Raw genomic sequence first — 22622 nt, forward strand, 5'->3', positions numbered from 1 at the left:
AATAACGCTTCTCTTGCGTTTTGAGAGAAAAACCAGTGTGGTGCAGCAGGCTGGATCACGCAGGCCCCTCGCATCTTCACAAGGAGCACAGTGCAGATTATAAAACTGGGTTAGCTTTGGCCTCCTTTCATTAGGACAAAAGAAAAAAGTGCTAGAAGGCTAGTGGGCCAAAAGTACTTAGAGATTACAACCTGCAGCTGACATTTTACACAAGCAGTTCCTGAGATTCATTCTTTATGAAACATCTGGAGATATAACACTTCTTATAATAGAAAAAGAATTATTTTGTGATGTATGCAGCTCTTCACTTAACCTCACTTTTTTTTTTTTTTGGCTTTTTTTGGTCAAATATACAAATTTACTTTAAACTACAAAGTCATAATTTATATTGTTGGGCGTTTTGCTTATAATGAAGTGAAATCCTATCACCTAAAACTATTTTAATGGTAATGGGGAAAAAAAGTGGAAAAGAATATGCGAAAGTCCCGTATTGATTTTGTGTTTACAATATAAAGAAATGCCCTGGAAGACTTCCAAATACTTATTTTAAGGACTTAGTAACATTAAATAGCCCAGTGGACAATAATTGACTAGTATGTATTAGAATAAGTAGTTTGTACGCTGGTAAGACTTGCAGGCTTTCCACCACAAAACTAGCCAATTATTTGAACTGCAAAGTATTAACAATTTACAGAAACAGTCTGGATTTAATCTAACTTTTTTTATTTTTTTTAAAAGGAATCCTAAGTTTTTGTACACTGACAGGAATGGTCCCTGTGCTGAAAAAAGGTTACACCAGAAGTTGATACTGGCAAACAGACCTCAAACATCTTAATTCTAGCAAATTCGGTTTTTAAGAGGTCCAACGCTGAGAGTCTTCTCAGCTCTCTAACATCACTGGGGTTAGAGTCTTTTCGAAAATACTGGCATTTTACTGAAGAATGCCAACTCTTAGAGAGCAAATGGGCAAGAAATGGTTTCTGAAGACAAAAAATATCACACATTTATATCCTATAAATGAACATCTTCACAACACCCTCAGTCAGCATCACCTTGCTGACTTCAGTGCAGTTGCAGCGACGTAAGCCCAAGGGTTTCTGCCTCTGTAAGATAGGGGCCTGTGAGTAAGTAAAATCTTTGAAACAAACTAAAGCACAGAATACTGATATAGCTCTTTACAAGGGTAACTGCTCTTCTTTCTGGGCAAGAGTATCAACTGTTCCCTGGCTGGACAGCTCTGTTCTGCAGTAGCCGTGAGGCCACTGCACCAGAGCACGGTGCCAGGAATTGGCATCTGACCTCGGCAGCCCGTTACACCCTCATGCTAAGTAATAACTTCCTCCAAATTACGACCAGGCAACTACTTCTGAAGTGCTGTAATTTCAACACAAACAAGGTTAACAGAACGGGCCCGCAATCAGCTTTGTGATCATGTTGCTTTTTGAAAAACAAAATGAAAAAAAAAAGAAAAATTAACAAAGTGTACTGTCTGGGGAGTGTCTCAAATGCCTCCTGGCTGACTGCTGACTGCTCTCAGTCATTTCTGAAAACTTTTAAGAGTGCCAGGCCTCATGCTGCACGATGTTCCCTTCCTTGAACAATGAAGTCATCTTGACATTGGTGTAAAAATCTACTGAAGTGCGTGCTGAATTACTGCTCGCCTGCTAAAACGAAGAGGCCTGATAGTCAGATAGTCTCTTGGAATCCCTTTAGATCCATTTCAACAGTTTATTTCTCTGACCTTTTGTGAGTCACTAAGTTTTTTTCAAAGCCTATATTCTTGAAATAGTTATGGCATGCAACTATTCACCATCACTGGGAGTAATATTGCATCAGGAAGGGGAAACAGTTTTTATCTACTGCTTACATACCGAATTAATTTTTTTTCCGCTTCTATAAAAAGAACATCACACAAGTTTAACTCCGTGCGATCCTCTAGTTTTTGGTGAACAAAATGCTCAAAGTGCTTCAATTCTTGTAATTAAAGAACGAGGAAAAGGAACAAGCAATACTTACTAGATTATTTGCTATCCATTGTTGGACTTCTATGCATGCAAAAGAATTAATACAATGCTCTTTCTAAATTCAATGATTTGCCCAAAAAAGTTTCCTGCCAGTAGATTTAGGTTGAATTTTTAATATATTTTGTCTTATCTCCTCCAGCTTAGAATTTTTATTTGCTTTCTGAAAGTTTATTAATGACAAAAACATTTTTTATTCTCCTTGTAAACATTTTTTATCAATAATTATCACATAATTGTATCTTTTAGACTCATCAATTTTGTCGCCTTGAAGATTCTGAAAATATCTGATGAATCCTGCCACGTCCAATTCTTAATGTATTTTTATTTTTGCCATGACGGTGATCTCTGAAAGAACAGATGCTGAGATATTTCTCACCTTTGCTGCTGGTTCATAAGCCATATCTACTAAATTGGTCTGAAACGCTGTGGTATGAAAAGAGACTGGTAAGACAAATCTATGTCCCTCTGTTACCAAAGTTTCTCTATAATGTTATGATTTATTACCTTTACCAATCCCCAACATTCCATGAAAGATATGAAAATGGAAAAAAGCAAGCAATAAGCAGACATTACACAGAAAAGCAGAAACTTACACCCAACTATCTTCATCTCTGCATCAGAAAGAAAGGGGAGAGAATAAAAGGAAAGGAAAGAGAGAGAAGCCGGGAAATTAAGACAAGGAAAGAGAAAAAAAAAAGAGAAAGAAACATCACTTACAAGTAGAAGATGAAGCATGCACTTTTCATCAGAGGATCAAAGTAAAAGACAGAATACTTATCAGCACATGGGGAAGGGAAGGGATGTCCTTTGGGGAACTGACAAACGCCATGCCTATGCAATAGATTTCTGATCAGCAAGTTCTGTATACAAATAAGTTGCAATCCAAAAGGCAAGCAGCACATGCCTCATTGCTTTTATCTCTGGGGAAAGGTAAAATTGTCAGGATCAGATGGACGCTCTTAAACCCAATAGCAATTTAGAAAGAAAAACAAACAAAAAAGCAACAAAAACCCACCACCTCTTCGCGAGGCTGGTTTGACTGAATCCCTTCCAATTCGGACAAAAAAACATAGAATTCTTCATGATGCTCTTCTCAGGTCACAATACAATAGGAAACAAAGAACATTTTATGCTTTGAAATGAAGACAGGCACGGTTATTTTAGAGGATATTTACATTTTCCTGCATAACCATGCAAGGTATAAGCACATGAAGACTAGTTTAACTTTATTCCTTGATGATGACCACTAGTGTTGGTTTTAACTGAGTGAGGGAAAAGTGCACCTGATATAGGAACTAGGGCTACTAGGTAGGGTAGAAATTGTAGTAGGCTAGAATTGTGTGGTAATACACAGCTACAGAATTTTAATGGTTAATCTGTCTATGCTTGAAATGAATTCCTGTTAAAAAAGAAAATGAAGATGTTAAAAGCTATGACCAAGAAGATTCATTTGAAATGTTAGAGCTATTTGCTTTTTTAAATATAGATTTCTTGGTTCAGCAGAATGATCACTGCATATTTTAACAATACTAGATGACATAGCCTTTATCAATTAATTCATCAAAATATTTTTAAAAATCACACTGTCTCAGAAAAGCAGCATCCACTTGCAAAATACAAGCCACGAACTTTCCGTGTTCTCAGAGGGGAAACCCTGTCTTTCATGAGAAAGAAACAGTTCTGAAGCAAAGCGAGGAAAAGGTAGATTGACAAAGACAATTAAAGAAGCAAGCATGGTTGAGAACTGCTAAAAGTACTTGACAGATTTTTTTGTTTGTTTGTTTTGTAAACGACATCTTTCCTAATTCCAGACAATACTAGTACAGCCAGTCTGATTCTGGTTGTAATAACATAGGTGCATAGTACATTGATGGCCACTCCTTATTGATGTAGCTTTGCTAATCCACCTGAGAAAGATAACTTACTCTATCCAAATGCTCTGTCCTAGCCATAATGTAAACTCAAACCACAGTTTGATCTAATGCTTCTTAAAAAAAAAAAGAAAGCAACAGACAAATATCTGCTGTCACCTGAATACTGTCAAGCGTTTTCATTTCCAAAAAACCCTCACAATTAGAATGAACAACGTTCACTGCATCAGTGCAGTTGCATTACATTTTGATCCTCCTAATTTTTCAGGTGAAGAATATACAGGATAATGAAAATTTCTGTTCAGAGCACCATTCATGACTATTTCTTTCTTTGCATCTCATCTCTACTCTGGCAACTTCCTAATATATCACTGTAGTGAAAGTCCATTCACACTTCCATGGCTGCATTTGCTTACTCACCTGGTACTCAAGGACATTTACAAACTGCTTTTCTCCACAAATTTGAGCCTTTTTTATTTTTGAATAGAAATGCCTACAGCTTGGCAGCTAAACGTTATATATGCAGACCTCTTGTGCCTCCCTTGGAATGGAGGAGAACTTCTTGGTGTTCACCACCTTTAGAGGGGTTGTAAGCATTTAACAGTAGAATGGTGGTCCTTTCACATATTCATTGTATCAATCAATAACTTCAGCAGATCAATATATCTCTATATTAACCCAATTCCAAATATATTATCATCTTAAAATCCCTGTTTTCTCCAGTAATTGTGGTTCCCACAAAAAAAGACATTAGTTAGCAACAGCGACTTAGAATATCTTTTGAGGATGAGAAGTTGAAAAACTTGTATTCCTTGAAAACTTGGCTGACCAGAGCAGGGAAGATCACTACTGTACATGTACAGTGAGCCTTATGATGGGAGCACTGCAGACATATGCCGTGGAATCTGGTTTTAATTTAGTTAAATGTCCAAGATCTCAAGGCTGAATATGACAAAGATTGTAACAATATATCTCTGATTTGGTAGACATCCTTTGCATTGAGGCAGTTTTCTCTAGAGTTCTTAACTAGAGAAAGTAAGTTTGGAAATTTGAATTAGCTGCAGTGAATAAAGAATCTTTAAAACTTAGGGTAGGAACACCTTTTGGCTGAAAACTGCTAACCTGCTTATCCAACCCCTGGACAAAAGCATTGCTCAAAACAGCGAAAGAACAGGGAAGACAGTCTCACTACACCAGGTTGCATAAACAGGCCAGGACCCAGAAAATGACAAATTATGAGGGGGAACACTGAGGTCACAAAGCTATTCTTTAAGCTTGCTAAAATTCAGTGGTCTGAAGGTCTTGAGGGACAGTTTTACACATGCAGAAGCGTAGAATAAACCAATTCTTTCAGGATAATCTGTTCAGTTACACAGGTATGTAAATGTTATTTTTGATGTTGACTTTTCTAGCTGTGATCTAGCTTTTCTAGTTGACGTATCTAGCTGTGATCTCAATTACAGCAGATCAACATGCAGGAGCTATGTCTGCATATCAACATGTGATATTTAATCTTTTCTGTATTTGATTGCTTTTGGTTAAGACTGAAACTGCTATAAGGTCACAAAAAACTAAAATTTGTAACTGGCCACAGTATTGAACTTACACTGATTTAAGGTTATTTCAATACACTGAGCCATAAATTATACTAGCTGTTAAAGTTACAAACTAGGTGTTAAAGCCTACAAACAGATAAAGCATTCCTTCAGCAGGGACAGGAAAGACGAGAAAGGTGTAGGACCAACAGATATGTTTATCCCATCCAAACTCCCTGGGTAAGCCATGCTGTCTAGTGTTAAAATCCTGTGCTCCTGTGGTTTTCAAGTGCATTAGTAAATAAAACACATACTGTTCCAAACCCTTTTATTTTAGTTTCTAGAAATTCTTCCAACTTACTCCCTACTTTTATTGTGCTTCCTGAAGAGCCTCCATAATGAGGCTACAACAACTGCTTTTGATACTGATGTGTCACTGCAGTCTTTCCAGTAATAAAATCTGATACATTTCCCATTATGCTTTCATAAAATTTCCTGTGTCTGGAAAGTCATCTTTGGTCTTGGTTATAATGCAAGGCAATGATGTAGTATTTCAAATGCTATACACGCAACATAATTAGTAAGCCCATTTCCTACTACACTGTAAAAATCAAGGCTGTTTAATGCCTGTTTTTATATCTATTGGTTGTATGACTGGCTAGATTCCAGTTTCCTCCCTAAATGAACTCTTGGCTACACTGGGGCTACCTCTGCTTGTGCCAAAAAGACAACCATCTCAAGCTGCTGCTCCAGAATTAAGGAGCAAACTGAGTACAGCAACGCTTCAGCCAAGGCAGCTCTTGCAGGGACTAGGTGACCTGTAAGACCAACTGGAAAATCAGACCAGATTTGCAGCCTCATGTACTGTCAAGCAATGCAAAAGGATCATATTAACTCCAAAAACCCATGTGGCAAAGTGGAAACTCTTCTGCCAGGCTTTCGATTATCATGAAGAAGAAAATTCATGCATTTTAAGATAAACATCTCTGTGCTTAGCCTACATGAGGGATATCAAACTTGGGGAAAAAATAGAGCGAACTTTCAAGATCAACTCCTCTACATGTGAATTTAACATCATCTATTAATAGTGTGCCCATCAATTAAAATGTTTTAGCATGCCTCCCTGAATCTGGAATTGGCATTTAGTGATAAGCAAGGCAACTCTTCTGTTTTCAACCTTGTTTGAGTGAAGCACCCATCCCAGTGACACTTGTTTAGGGGAATTTGAGAAAAATACGATCAATATTTTAAGATTAGAGCTTTTATGTTTACCTGGCATTATGACATCAGGAAAGCCCAGCTTCCTGGTAACAGAAACCCCTCTGTTAAAGATCATGGGGTTTTCCCTTCGAACCTGCTCCATGTCACCACGAAGAAGCTGAAGAGATATTATAAGTCCTGAAAAAAACCAATAGATATTAATTTTTTCAGATCGAAGAATTAGATGTCTGAACATATAAGGTGTGCAGGTAAAATATTGTTTTGCCCCATGGTTAATTTAATACAAATACACAAATAACAGAATTCTTTTTTCCCTTGGAGTCATTCAGAAGTGAAATGGAAGAAACAAATCTGCTTTAAGGCTAAGTCAGGAGCATAACATATACAACTACAACGTTTTAAAAATCAGAATACTTAATTTCAAAACGATATCACAAGTTAAAATACTTAGCATTATTTCCATTCATTGTATACAGTGCATTACTACACATGCATGAACACCACCTCTATCTGAAACTTCACATCATATAATCCTGTAGAACATCCCAAAAGTGGCTTTAACAGCGCTTAATACCATTCAAGAAAACTCAAATTTTATCTGTTCTACTTGATTCTTTACCTACTTCATACAAGAACGCTGATTTTAATGAAATTCAGTACCTCAGCATGTCTCACAGAACCAACAGGTCAAACTATCAGAAAACTAGAGTAGGAAATGCTCAGCAGCTAGCTCTTTCAATGTGACCCTTTATTTGGTATATCAACTGAATAGCTCGACTAGGAGTAATTACATAGTTAATCACAGTCCAATTGCTTTCTTAAGTTGCTTTTAATTTATAGTATACTACGTCCCTAAAAGAAGGATAATGTACTGGTGAAGTTAGAAAATAAAGCATTAAGATACCAGAAAATGCCAACAGTAAGACCAACCATCCAGGCTTAGTCTCATCTACTGAGCAAGAATTACCAGCCTCACAAAGCAACATGAATTACATTCACAGTCTTTTTTCCACAACCTTTATTTCATTTGACGAATGACAGTCAGTCAATAGTTCTTCCTGTCCTCTCTGCTCACTGAATGGAACACCACATACCAAACACTGCCTTCTGTCCATAATCTTGCCCAAAGTTCTGAAGCTCTGCTATTTCCTAAGCTCAATATTGTTTGGCTTTGCAAACAACATTTAGTCATTTTGTTAGACAAGTTTTTAGGGAAATGAAACCAGTAATATTCAGTCCACACCCAACACCTCCAGTAATTAACAAATAGTACCAGAATTATTCTATTACCTATATAAAACAGACTTGTAATAGAACTTGTAATGCAATTTTCCAGCATGATATTGACAGACAATACTTCTGTGATGCCCCCCCACACTTTACACTCCAACAAACTTCTGCGTAGCTGCTTCTTCTCCCCAGGAGGTTTGTCATCTACTGTCCACTCCTCTTCTCCTATCCAGCCTAGCCTCTCATTTTTTTCTATTACCTGAAGTAGATCTGAAAGACTAATCTTATGCAAGGGCTGGAGAGGTAGGGGGAGAAACAACCAGGGAGCTTTTCTCATCACAAATGTGATTTGAGCATTTTCTCATTGTAAGAACTGGTTTGAGAGGTCCAAATTGCATTACTTATGCTAAAATCATGTCAGCCTGTAAAATTATCCTGCACATTAGGGCAATATTGCTGCTGTTTCAAGCTTCTGCTCCACAGATGTACTAGATCTTAGTGATCTTAGTAATTTAAATAATTATTTTAAAAAGTTGAACACGAGTAAAAATCTATTTCCCCTTCTTTCTGCACTTCAGAAAAGCTCATGCCCCAAAAAAAAAAAAAAAAAAAGTTTTAGGCAGACATCTGCCAGTGGAAATACATGCAAACAGTTCAAGTTTTCCAAGTTTTTAACAATTCAGAACAATGCTTTAATAATAAGTGGTAGATGACCTTAACTGTAGTAATGAGGAAGAGCATGGAAGGAGACCAGCTTTGGATACAATAATTTCCAAACTTCAGAACTGTTTTATTTGCTTATTGTTTATTTGCTTAATATCTTCTGTGGGACTGTGAACTGCATATTATGCTACAATAACTGAATATGCAAACAGGTGAAATTAAGACAATACTAATATTTGGACATCAGTATGCCTTTCTGAATCATACACTCCCTTAATAATTGATGCAAAGCTACCTGCAACTAAGCAGAAGGGTTTATTTGCCGGTTTCATTTGGAATGGAATAGCAATGACATACCTAAATCAGCAAACTACAAGAATCATTAAATGAGGTAGCAAGGTAAGAAAAAAGAAAGATTTACTTTACATATTTATTTGTCATTCGCCAGGAAAATAAAAATTAATTTGAAAGGTGGCAAAAACTCTGCCAGGAAAGTTACTCTCCTCACCTATTTAATGGAACATTTAGTATTAAAACTATCACAGAAAGACTTCTTGATAATTAACCTGTAGGTATGAAAGCACCATTTATTTTGTGTCAGTCAGAATTTTCTGGACAGTCAGACAAGACTAAGATCTTAGACTAACTTAACATCTGGTTTTACTTCTCTTGACAAGGTCACACAGTATCCTCAGGAGAACCACCTGGTCTAGTGTAGGGTGTCTCTGCCCATGGTGGAGGGGTTGGAATTAGATAATCTTTAAGGTCGCTTCCAACTCAAACCATTCTATGAATCTATGAGAGCAAGTGTTACATATGTCTGATACCTGGAAGTTTTGAGGGAATCACAGGAAGAAAGGATGATCCCTGTTTTACTCAGGGAAATTCCAATGAGTACATTTAAATCCTTTACCTCCTGTGTAGCCAAGTCTGGTCACAGTAATGTGAGTCAGTGTCACAAAGAAACATTTAAAGGAGTTCTGTCAGTGCTGATAGCCGCTGATGTTGTATCCTCCAATAGGCTAACAGTTTTCACAGGCACAGATATACATAGATATACAGTACACGTAATAGCCCATAAGCTAATACTATAGCAAACCCCTTAGCTCTCTCCACCACTAAGATCTCTGAGATAAAATTACACTACAGATATAGAGGTGAAGGAAATTTAGCACACTGAATTCACATTATTATTACTGTCAACTGTATCTGAAAAGTGAAGATATCGAGTAGGTTTTTTAATTCCTGGTTAAATTGGCAAAGACAATACAGTTTACATCTGTAAACTGAAGACAATTGAATTTTACCAAAATTACACTTAAATCATCACAAGTAAGTAGAAAAATTCAGCTATGCATAATTTCACAACTCACTGAATTACTCTACTGTAATTAATTAGCAGTCTCCTAAAGGAAACCTTTAGCTGTACTTATGACAAAAGCATACAAGTAAATATTTACCATAGTTTGAGCTGGGTGCTGTGTATTTGGTGCTGGACTTGCGAATAATATTTTCATGGATCTGACACCATTCATTTTCATTGTTACACCTAAAATAAAAGAACACTATTTCAAGTTAAAGAACACTAATTCAAGTTAAAGAACAGTAATTCAAGTTAAAGAACACTAATTCAAGTTAAAAGCTTTCTGGTAAACCATCTTATGATGAGAAAGTCAGCATTGTTGTAGAAATAACATGAAAGCTTTTGTGGGGTTTTGATGAATGAGAAAAACTCTTTTAAATAAAAGTGGAAGGAAACAAAACATTCCCATATAATTATCTCCTTTTTATGGACACTTTGGAGCCTGTGGTGACTTTTTTATCATTAAAGCAATTGCTTCACTCTTCATAATATGAAAAAAATGAGGAAAGATTTAGACATCTTTAGCTGAATTCTCAGTACATAGAAAATTAATTTCAAGCTGAAAGTAACTTGCCATATATGCATATATATATGTATTTTTTAAGCACAAAAAGAAGTTGGATTCAAGAAATAAAAAGTGGAATTTTTGAAGATTAAATAAAAATTTGATATTTAAATATCTCAGACATTGACACCATGTCTTTTGCTTACCTACATACTTTATAGAATGCCTTAAAAATGATGTAGCCCCCAAACTGTAGGAAAAGGATATGTACACTTCTGTTTGTATTTTACCTTGTGAAATACGTTTTCACAATTGTGTTTCACAATTGCTTACTCATCTATATGCAACTTTAATAAGCATTTATAAATACTATTTCCATTTTCAGTTACACCTTTAAGTCCTTGATACAGTCCTTGATACAAATTACAATATAACTATCTGTCAACAGATCTGTCATATTTCCATTCAATATTTTTTCAGCAGGAAAAATTCAATTGCTAATATTAGTTTCAATAATACACTGCAATTTGGTGCGGATTATAACCTTGTTCTAACAATATTCATGCAAAATAGCTGGCTGCACTGTACTTGATCAAGCAATCAAATCCAAAACAGCTGGATGTACATCTACCAAATCCACCACTTAATGCCAGAGTCTATAAACAAACTTGTTCTAAATATTTCCTAATTCTGTCTTTCCTGATAGGCCATGCAATTAAAGGCTTATCTTTTTTGAACAGAAAGGAAGAGAGGAATAACAGCAGGTGGGGAAACTGTGACAATCTCAGCAGAGGAAACACAGCACCCTGACCCCACTCCTCCCACAGCTGCCGTAGGAGGATGTTCAGCACATTGTCCACCCAGATAAGTCAATCAGAAAGGCGCTCTGGATTGCTTTAAAGACTGAAATAGGTTACTGCCTTTGGGGATATGGGACTCATCATGGGATGCTGGGGAAGAGCATATTGGGATTGTTCAAGACATGAATTGCAGGGAAACAGTGGGTCAAGGGGATAAAAAGGCTCAGTCATATATAATCAGGCTGCTGTCATGATGTTTAAGATACATTCACAACTATATTTTGTTGAATATCTACTATATTTTGTAAATATCAATATGTTGTGTAAACATCCTTTTAACTAGTATTTTCTTACGTGTTTCTACTGTCTTTTGGGAGAAGACATTATTTGGCAGTTAGTCTGGATCTAGAACCTTGCGCTCAGTTTGGTGCTCCCTAACACAAAAAAGGTCTTTCTCCTATGTGAGCACGTGTTGTACGAGAAGAAGCTGAGAAAACTGGGATTTTTCAGCCTGAAGAAGACAAGGCCAGAGGGAGAACAGTAACAGCAGCTTTCTAATACCTACTAAAAGTTATTAAGACTACAGAGCCAGCCAGGTTCTTCTTGGTGAGATGCTGTAAAGCAACAGGCATAAACACAAGTAACAGAAGTTCAGACTGGATATCGGGAAAGGCTTTTCCAAGAGGATAGTCAAGCATTATTGGAACAGGTTGCCCGGAGAGGCTACGTACTCTTCATCCTTAGGGGTTATGCAGAAGTGACTGGATAAAGCAACGTGGTCTGCTCTCGGCAACCTTTTCTGGTCTCACAGCTGGCTCTGCTCTGAGCAAGAGCTCAGACTAGAGGTCCCTCTCAACTGGAATGACAACTCTTATTTATCTAAACATTAAAGTCGAATGGCTGTATTTGTACTAGCAATGAGTAAAGCTGTATAACCAATCTCCCAGGCTTGAACAGAATCATAGCGGGAAAAAAGTGCCATCGGTGCTATAGCTTGTTACCGCATAATGAAGAGAGAAACTATAAATGTTATAAAGTAATTGATACTAGTGTAAGCAGAGCTGTAATGACAATTTTACAAGTATAACCATCTGAATGAAAAACAAAAATGGAATCTCTACCACAAACAGTTCTATTGCTTAAAAAAAAAAAGGTGATCATGTCTAATTGCCTTTTAGATTCAATCATTGCTCAGATTATCTAAAGCACAAATGAAAGACTTAAAGTTCCCTACAAAGTCAGCAATTTTTAACTTAGCAACAATAGTGATTCTTATTTCTCCTGAAACGCTAACGAATTAAACAATTAAATTTCTTTCATGTTGACTTTTACCTTAAAACAAACAGAAAAACACCAAAAAAACCCAAACAAGGTTATAAACTTTCAGCTCCTAAAAAGAAAGGAGCCTTGAGAGAGAAGTCATTTTGTAAAACTTCTTCCAAGCATATTAATATTTTTTCCCTCTATTGTTTTCCCCCAAGAGTATATAATTTTGGCAAAATTAGGCTATGACACGTACCAGCTACTACAAAGCCAATAGGGATTTTTTGGCTCCTGCCAAAATTGAAAATCAGTCTGGCAAAAGGAATTAAGACTATCTAGAAGAACTGGTAGCCAGCTAGTAATTTTCTTCAGTATTACAAAACCAGGTACTGTCAAGAATAATGAGAGAATCCCTGCAGCCTGTTATGGTACATTTACCAATACCCCCAGCAAATGTTGATTATTATAAATACAAAAGAAATAAACAACTTGGAATAAATTAAGCATGATGTTCAAATCGTAATAAATGAAAAATGGAGGAAAAAAAACACTTCAAAATAGAGTTACTTCCTCCCAGCATGCTATCTAAAACTATTTGCTTAACTTAAAATGCTGATCAGGTTGTATTCCTCTATTACAAGGTGAGGACAGACGGGGGCTATCCCATGTGAAATCTTAGCTCTACCTATCCCAGCACCCCTCCTTTCACTGCGCTGGCTTTAAGGTATCAGACATCTCAGCTGACCGTCAGAACATACGAAGATGAAGAAAAGCTTCCCACAGTGGCACAGGAGATACTGGTTAGGCAGGGTGCCCTTGCCTGGCTGCTTTCTGCAGTCCATTCCCCTCAGGTTTTTGGGTTAGGGATGTTAGAGTGTACATCCCTGACTATTCCTATTCCTCCATTTATAGACTTGCTGTTGCTAAACTTATTTAACCCACTCTGAACCTGCTAATTCTGCCTGCCTCCACAGCATCCTGTGGTAGTAAAATCCAGATCACTACCTGCTTCCTAAAGAAGTACTTTCTTCCATCTCTTTTTATGTGATCTCCTCCTGATTTCATTGATTGCTCCTAGCTCGTGTACTCTTGTATTCAGTGAGCAACAGTTTACCATCCTCCACAAATTTGTAAGACTCAGTTGCATCCCTTCCCGCTACCCTTTTCCTCCTCTTCAAACTAAAGCTCCCCACCTTTTCAGTCTCATGAAGAAACTACCCTAGGCCATCGAAAATTTGAGTCACTCTTCTCCGTATCTTCTGTAATTCCTATACCCTTCTGGGAGGGGAGGCCAGATGTTCGCACAGAGCCCATGATATGGGAGCACTTCGGTAGCCTTTCAGAACATAACAGTATGGCAAATTGATTACATTTGCACTCCCCAAAACAATCTCTCAAAATCAAAACAAAACAGGGCTAAGACATTAATGGACCATACAAAAAAGCTTTCAATTATTGTGCTGTTCTATGCGAACTCAGAACTTGAACCAATATTCAGCTTACTCATCAGGAAAAAATTATCTTCACATTCTTTACTCCTCAAGACATTTGAAATAATTTTTCCTATTGCAAATAATATTTTCCTTAAAGTAAAAATTAAAACAACAGGACAAATTTTATTCCATCCGTCACCATCACAGATGAGACTACAGAAAACTTCTAAACTTTGATAACTTTTCAGTTGCTGTACCAGCCACCGGAGTGCAAGTTAAAATAGATTTCAGCCTCCAATGACTTATGTCTGTAAATTAAGCTGGAACAAAGTTGTCCCAAAATCAATGGAGTGTAAATATAGCTTAAAGCCAGTTTTGTACCAACTACTGACGTAAGCTGCACTTTACATCCTGAACACAAAGAATATTCTCCCAAGGTTGAAATGCTGGCCTGAAAACACTCACCAGTAATGCATTTTATTCTGTTTTGTTATCATTTTACTTGTCTAAATACCAAATATATTACCAAATGTATTTCTAGTTTCATTAAGAATTTCCTCCTAAGCCATCCATTACCTCTTCAGGTTGGCTGGTTCTACAATAAATTCACCATTTGGAATGTTTGCCATACTACATCATACCCTGATGTCAAACAGATGGGGACAGAAATGCAATGTCCAGCTGGGCAAACAGCAACAACTGAATTTCAAAAGGGAAAGGCATTCAGGCAATACTCTACATTAAGAGGAAAGAATTTTAAGACCTCGTGCTGGAGAAGGAAGGAAATACACAAAGGATTGAGAAAAAATAGGGTAAAATAAAATTGAAAAAGATAATGTGACAGAGAAATATATGAAGATTCTAGGGAAATTGAAAAATCAACACAAAGAATAAGGTGCAGTAAGCAAAAAACTGCACTAAAGATAAAAATTCATATAAAAGTATGAAATCAATTTTTCCAAGAAAAAAAAAAAACATGGATTGAGATTTTAGTTTCCATCTCACTTTTAAATGTATATTATTAAAAAGAACTATAAAAGTAAACCTTCATGCTTTTACATAATGAGCTTATATTTAGAGCTGTGGTACTATATCCTCTTAGTAAGATTATAACATGACTGCAGGATTAACCAACAGGAGAATCTGGATTGTGAGCAGAAAGACTTTTTCAGACATAAATCTTTAACAATAGTAAAACAGACTGGTGAAGTAAATTGATTTTTTGTAAGTGTTCTCTCTTGTGGATCCAGCAATAGTCTCAATTGAAATGCCACATATTTGTTTCATCGTCTGTTAGGTTTTCAGTGTCTCAACTTTTTTCCAGCTTCTCCCAATAAAAAGGCTTTTCTGGATATAAGCTTTAGCCAGATAGTGCAAAAAGAATGCTTCTTATTGCTCGTTTAAAAATACAAACACACTTCCCTCCTTATTTCATCTTTATGATGTTTTTGGCTTGGCCTGAGGCATTTTAACAATAATAAGAGTAAGAGCAGCAGGTAGGAAAATTAGTTCAGTGTTGCTTAAGCATTCGTGTACAACTTCAAATTTACAAAACAAAAATGCTATTTCAATATTTGTCTACAAAGCAAAAAAAGTTAGCTTAACCAAATGAATGTGCAAAGAGAAGATGTAAGCGGATAGACCTGTGAAAATATTCTGTCATGGAAGATCAACAGCTATTAAAGCTGCAAAAGGGATAAACTGGCACCCCTTAGACGCATCAATATATTTTCCCTTCTGAGGATTTATGTTGCAAGTTTACAGAGAACACTCCAATCAGCAGTGCCATTAGAGAATGATGTACGACACTCAAGCAAAAGATAATGGTGATAAAAATTAAAAGTGTCTGATTATAGAGTTGAATACTGTTATGTGCTCTACATCCTCTCTGAGAAGACAATAATGGCTGTGTGTGGATGTTAAAAACAAAGAGTTTTGGGAAGCAGAAGCAAAGAACAACAGATGGTATAAACCTACTTAAGCATTTAGGCAGATACAGCTGGTATTTTGGATGGTCTGCAGGGAATCCATATTAACAGCACACTTCAGATTAGGAGAAAGAAAAGGGAAGCTCTCTATCCTGTGTTTTTTTCTTGATAATAGTACTGGAACTTTGGATTGCTCAAAGTGGCTGCATGAATTGATGATTTGTCACTGACAAATGGACAAATCCAGTATTTTAGAGGTTTTTCTCTTATTTTTCAGTGAAAAAGAAACTAAAGATGCATTAAAAAGGCATCAAAACAGAAATTATATTCAGAATGTTCCATTACTGTAAACATTCAAAATGTAGCAGTTGCAATATATTAGCATATCTCTACAAAGCCAACATTATCAAATATCATAACCAAAGACCACTGGTTTGAGATAAGCTAAAAATGAATGGTTACAAAATGCCAAGATTATTGGCTCCACATGACACCCTGGTCTCCAAACTGGAGAGAGATGGATTTGGTGGGTGGACCATTCAGTGGATAAGGAGTTGGCTTGAAGGTGGCACCCAGAGAGTGGTGGTCAATGGCTCTGTGTTCAGGTGGAGGCTGGTGATGAGTGGTGTCCCTCAGGGGTCTGTCCTGGGACTGGTACTGTTTAATACCCTTATCAACAGCATGGAAGTGGGATTGAGTGCACTCTCAGCATGTTTGCAGCTGACACCAAGCTGAGTGGTGTGGTTGGTACACCAGAAGGAAGGGATGACATCCAAAGGGACCGGGATAAGCTTGAGAATTGGGCCCGCGTGAACCTACTGAGGTTCAACAAGTCCAAGTGTAAGGTGCTGAACCTGGGCCAGGGCAATCCCAGACAGGAGGACAGACTGGGAGAGGAGCTCATTGAGAGCAGCCCTGCAGAGAAGGGCTTGGGGGCTCTGGTGGATGAGAAGCTCGACATGAGCCAGCAGTGTGCGCTTGCAGCCCAGAAGGTCAACTGTGTCCTGGGCTGTGTCAAAAGGAGTGGCCAGCAGGGGAGGGAGGTGATTGTCCCCCTCTGCTCTGCCCTCATGAGGCCCCACCTGGAGTGCTGCATCCAGGTCTGGAGCCCCCAGCACAAGAAGGCAAGAAGGATATGGACCTGTTAGAGTGGGTCCAGAGGAGGGCCACGAAGATGATCAGAGGGCTGGATCAGCTCTCCTATGAAGAAAGGCTGAGAGAGCTGGGGATGTTCAGCCTGGAGAAGAGGAGCCTCTGGGGTGATCTCACTGCAACCTTTCAGTACTTGAAGGAGACTGAAAAAAAGGATGGGGAGCAACTCTTTGCTCAATCGGAAATGACAGGACAAGGGGGAATGGTTTTAAACTAAAAGAGGGGAGATTTAGATTAGAGGTTAGGAGGAAATTCTTCACTCAGAGGGTGGTGAGGCACTGGCACAGGTTGCCCAGAGAGGCTGGGGATGCCCCATCCCTGGAGGTGTCAAGGCCAGGTTGGACGAGGCCCTGAGCAACCTGATCTAGTGGGTGGCGTCCCTGAGTATGGCAGGGGGGTTGGAACTAGATGATCTTTGAGGTCCCTTCCAACCCGAGCCATTCTATGTCTTTTAACTAAAAGAGGGTAGGTTTAGATTAGATATTAGGAAGAAATTCTTTACTTTGAGGGTGGTGAGGCACTGACACAGGCTGCCCAGAGAAGCTGTGGCTGCCCCATCCCTGGCAGTGCCCAAGGCCAGGCTGGATGGGGCTGGGGGCAGCCCGGGCTGGTGGGAGGTGTTGCTGCCCATGGCAGGGGGGTTGAAACTAGATGGTCTTTGAGGTCCTTTCCAATCCAAACCATTCTATGATTCTTGCTACAGTTTTCATAACTGTTGGCAAAACAAGAATGGAAGAGCTGACTGAGAGACTTTTCTTTGGACATACAGATTTCTAACATATTAAAAAATATCCAGGAATCTTTCACTGAACAGTGAAAGCATTTTATTCATGTATAGTTTCACTTGACTGGCAGATTTTCTGCTGCTGAATGCACTTCTCACAGAATAACAAAGTTCAATAACCCCCCCAAATTATCTTATTATTCAGATGGTGGCCACAGACCACAGAGTAATGTCAGCTGTATCTCAGCCCATCTGCAAAGCAGATCTTGCCAGTATTTATCTTCACTGACAAGAGATTTAAATGTTCCCTGCAGTTCATCTGTGCTCTCTTTATTACTATTGTGAGACCACATTTCATAATAATAATTGGCAGTTTAAAGTTCAAAATCACAAATAAACTGAAGATAGATTCTTGCTCAGAACATTCTGACTTGTTTTGAATTTTTTGGTCACACATTGTTGACTTCAGTTGTTTTCTAGTTCTTTTGTTGGTCATCATGACTGATAAAAAATTGAAGACAGTGCATGAGTAACTAATCCCTTCCTCAAGCTCAATACAGCATATTTCTATGTTTTTGAGCTTAACAGGTTTTAAATAAGGCACATTAATAAAAGTGCAGCTTTGCATGCCACACACATTTGGGCAATATTCAATAATTTCTAAAGCATTTCACATACCTGAAACATCTGTAATAATATTCATTACTTTGTATGAGCATCTGAAATAATAAATGCAGAGAAACCAGTGCCAACAGCACTAATTCAACTTGTCAGGAGGATGAAACACCAAATGAAGCTTATAGCACATTCAGTATCTTATCTTTTAGAAGGAAAAGAATTAGGAAAAACACTCTAAGAGTTACTCACGTGTAAACTTTGAGAACAAAATCCTTCTCTTCTTTTATTTCAGAGATTGACTGAAGTACATCCATGATGCTTAACACTGCACAGCCATAGGGGCGGCGATAGTGTAAATGTGGGGGCCCTTTTTTTGAATCATTTAGCAACATGCGACCTAAAATTAACAGAAATTTAATAGTTAAACACTCAAATACAGCCATTCCATCAACTGTGTTCTATTATCCTTCTGAGTACATATACATACAGTAAATTACAACTAAACTGAAGCCTTCCCTATACTCGTAACTCCTTTTTCTTCTTACACTGTTTCAAATTCAGAGGTCCACTTGAACCTAGCCGACCCACTGGGCTACTTCAAATTAAGGTGTATGAGCTTGTTTAGCTAACAGAACACTAAAGAGCAAAGTGAACAGTGCCGTGTCTGGCCATCTTTGATTTGCCCCATGACGCATATCTGCAACCAGCTTGGTTGACTATAAACCATCTCTTGAATGAGCCAAGAATGTGTCTTGTGCTCACCTCTCTGCATCCATACAGTGATCCACCGTAGTTCTTCCATTTTAATCCACTATTTACACATATTTTCACTTTATACAATTGTTTAAAGGGAATGTATTGAATATACAGTCATTTATCACGTTTGTCTTGGAGCATATAAACGAGAATGCTGAGATACGAAGCTGTGCAATGACTAACTTCCTATTGGTAAAGTAGTTTTCTAACAGTCAAAAATGTCAAGACCGGAAAAATCACTTTGATCATCTAAACCAACCTGTAACATCACACATAATTTGTCCACCACATCTTGCATCAGCATTAAGAATCTGAACTTGAACTACAGCACATCTTTAATTAGTTCTACAAGCTTCATTTGATATAGAGCTCAGGTAATACAGAGTAATTACAACTTTCAGACGTTTCACAACACAGTGAAGACATAATGAAAATTGGATCCTCCTAACACATCTGTGACTTTGAAGGCTATTATTGTCATTCACAGGAAAATGCAGCAAAACTATGGTTTCATTAAGCCATTTAGACCTTCTGCATTCAGAAAAGATATCCGCGGCTGGTAATGGATACTAGTAATGTTTAGGGTTGAATACCATTTCATTATAAACACTACTTCACCATTTTTCAGTTAACTGAAAACCTGGGAAACACGAAAGACACGCATTACTCAGCTGTTTAGAATACGCAACAGAGGTAAACATTTACTTGTTTTTTTCTCTGTGGAAGTATACACATTCATAATTCAGCACCATTTAACTCCCTATTACTGACTAATTATATCCTTATTAACTGGAGAGATTTTTTCTATCCAGTACTTCCCATCTAAAAGAGATTCTAGCAATTTAATTCACATACCAGAAACCACACAGTCACTTCATTTAAGCATCCTGCTGGGCTAATAAATTCACGTAGCTGTCCGTGAACTACTTCAAGCACCGTGTTACACCATATAAGATATATTGCAAATGAAACTTCAATCTTAAAGGCTTTCCATTCTTGTTACTATAATTTTCAAGAAGAAAAGATGAAGCCCTGTGTCACCTTGAGTAGTCATAGAAACCCACTCTAGAAATGGGAACTACATAAAATGATTTAGCAAGGAAGGACTTTGAGTTGACCCTACACAAGGAAGAAAGTATTATACATCCACATCTCTCCTTGGGGTAGGTCTCTGTTAGCACCCAAGGGAAACCAGAAAGAAGCAGCGTATGTTGCTAGATGTTGGGCTGCAAGACTGATAGGCTTCCAGCAGGCAGATACTACTCCAAATGTTCCTTTTTGGTGTCAGCTGGTAGAAAGAACAACTTACAGGTATGACAGTTTCCCTTATGTTTTACAGGCACTTGCCTAAACTTGAATGTGGTTCTTGGAAGCACTGCAGACTGCAACAGCAGAAAACATATCTTTTATATATATATATATATATATATTTTTTTTTTTTTTCTAACAGCCTCTGACTTACTAGTTATAAATGGCCAGGTACGCTGATGTCCTGCATCATAAACTAGCTATTTATCATCAACAGAAAGACCTCATATGGAATTTTGGAACATTAAACAAAAAGCCTTCTTTAGTTCCCTACTCTTCCCCCCATTTGTGGTGTTTAGCCAAGTATTTTGTTTCAGACTGAGAAAAAAACATCATTGTTAAAGAATCATCAGTAACTTTTTAACACTTGGCTAGAGATGGTCTGAATATTAATCTGAGCAGATAGGCATGGCCGATAACTGAGATTTCTAACTTGTTAAATCATAATGGCAGGTCAGTTAAATAAATGCTTTTAATACTTTAAAAACACAGTTAATTATATAAATATTTCAAGTAATATATCATACTGTACCTATTCGAATTACATGGGCAACTATGTACAAATCTCTCTTCATGTCCTTGCTGCTGAGATCCTAAAAGATTGGAAAAAACTGAAACATTAAAATAAAGAACACATTGCACTTCCAAAGTAAGTCTGCAAGACTCCCACAAGCAATAGTGAGGATTACAAAGTATACTCTGCATTCATTTAGCTCTTCCATCTTTAAGTAACAGGAAGTTATTTCTAATTTACTAATTAAAAAAAAAAAACAAAACAAAAAAACACAACAAAGCATAAAAGGACTCTACTTGGTTGGCATTTTCTCTAAAAGACAAAGAAATGAAAAGAGTCAGACTCCACTGACAAGTAATGCCATATCAAAATCCTAGCAAGCATTTAAAACATTAATTTAATCCCTGATTTGAAGATGTTACTACACTGCTATAACAACATAACTTTAAATGTCTGATTTACCTCAGCTGCAACCATTCTGGCCTCCCTCATCCCATGCCCTATCTACAAGTCCCAGACCTGTCCCAAATCTTGTTCCTTTGCTTCTGCTTTCCTTCTTTGGCTTTTAATTCCTCACCACAGAGTCTCCATCTCACATGATGGCTATAGAAAAAAAATTACATCATGACTGTCAGAACTTAAATAAACCTTCAAGTGCTTTTTGAACTATCTCCCTTTTATGAGTGCATAGATGCAATTCCTCCAAACAATCAGAAGTCTGAAGATGATAAAAAATGGGAGACTCAGGGACATGGTTTATTTGAAGACTTTTCAATGTGCAGCCTTAATCCTGTTTCGTATGGCATACTTTTGTTACATTATGAAAGCAGCAAGGCAGCATCTCAACCATGCACAGAACCTACAGGCTGTGCAGCCATACAAGCTGAGGGGTGCCAAGGCAAGCTAATTCATAGTTCCCCATCTTAGACATCCAAAAGCAGGGGAGCCTGCATGCAAACTTATGTCCCCTTCTAACCGACAAACTGTGCCCCAGGATTATTTGGGGGTGTGGTAGTCAGCAAGGGCCACATTTGTGCTAAAAACATTTTAAGAGTTTAAGTAGCACAGGTGATTGCTCTTAAATTTAGTAGGTTAAGAACAGTGACAGGAGATTGGAATAACTAAGAAATAACCTCAGTTTTAAGATGTGGTTATTGGCCTAGAAAAATACAAGACCTTAAGATCTCTCCAAAGTTATTTTAGGGTAAGCAACTATACGCATATATGAAAACCCTGAAAATGTCATGTCACAGAATAGCAGGTCCAAACTTTTAAAAAACAAGCTTGAAGAAAACCCAGTAAGTGGGAAAAGGAGAAACCACAGAAGAGTGAAAGGTTAGCTGAAGATGAAGACAAAAAAAAAAAAGAAAGCATTATTGGCATTGGCAAATCTTTCCAAATAAAGAAAATAAATCAAGAAGATAGTCAGAGTTCTTGTCAGTAATTCATTAATGCAGCACTTTGCACTCCCATGTTAGAAGCTATCTCAACTGCAATTCCCTTTACGATTTGTGTTTGTTTCTGAGAACATTATAGGGAACAAATTCTATGACATTCTCCCCCATGCTTTTTTTTTGCATTAAAATCCAACAAAAATTTCTTCCTAAAAACATTAGCACTGTTCAACACATTTTCCTTGTTACTAACTCCAAGACAAGATTTCAAAAAGATACTGTGCGCTGTGAGAATCTTCATTGATATTTCAGATTCTGAT

The 22622-nt window shown here is 37.5% G+C and overlaps 1 protein-coding gene across 16 annotated transcripts in view; it reads right to left on the minus strand.

The window, feature by feature from the left end:
• DOCK3 (dedicator of cytokinesis 3) overlaps positions 1 to 22622 on the minus strand; it is a 219538-nt gene that overhangs the window by 82471 nt on the left and 114445 nt on the right. For 13 of the 16 annotated variants that reach the window (XM_048069154.2, XM_048069168.2, XM_048069113.2 and 10 more), the window contains 5 exons: positions 20927 to 20987; positions 18580 to 18727; positions 10005 to 10093; positions 6703 to 6828; positions 2618 to 2635 (listed from right to left, as the gene is read on the minus strand). In XM_048069154.2, coding sequence (XP_047925111.2) covers positions 2618 to 2635; positions 6703 to 6828; positions 10005 to 10093; positions 18580 to 18727; positions 20927 to 20987 — 442 coding nt within the window. The remainder of the gene's footprint in view (positions 1 to 2617; positions 2636 to 6702; positions 6829 to 10004; positions 10094 to 18579; positions 18728 to 20926; positions 20988 to 22622) is intronic. The other 3 variants (XM_048069122.2, XM_048069202.2, XM_048069081.2) reach the window with 1 other exon arrangement.

The sequence above is a fragment of the Anser cygnoides genome, chromosome 10 (assembly GCF_040182565.1).
Source record: "Anser cygnoides isolate HZ-2024a breed goose chromosome 10, Taihu_goose_T2T_genome, whole genome shotgun sequence".
NCBI lineage: Eukaryota > Metazoa > Chordata > Aves > Anseriformes > Anatidae > Anser > Anser cygnoides.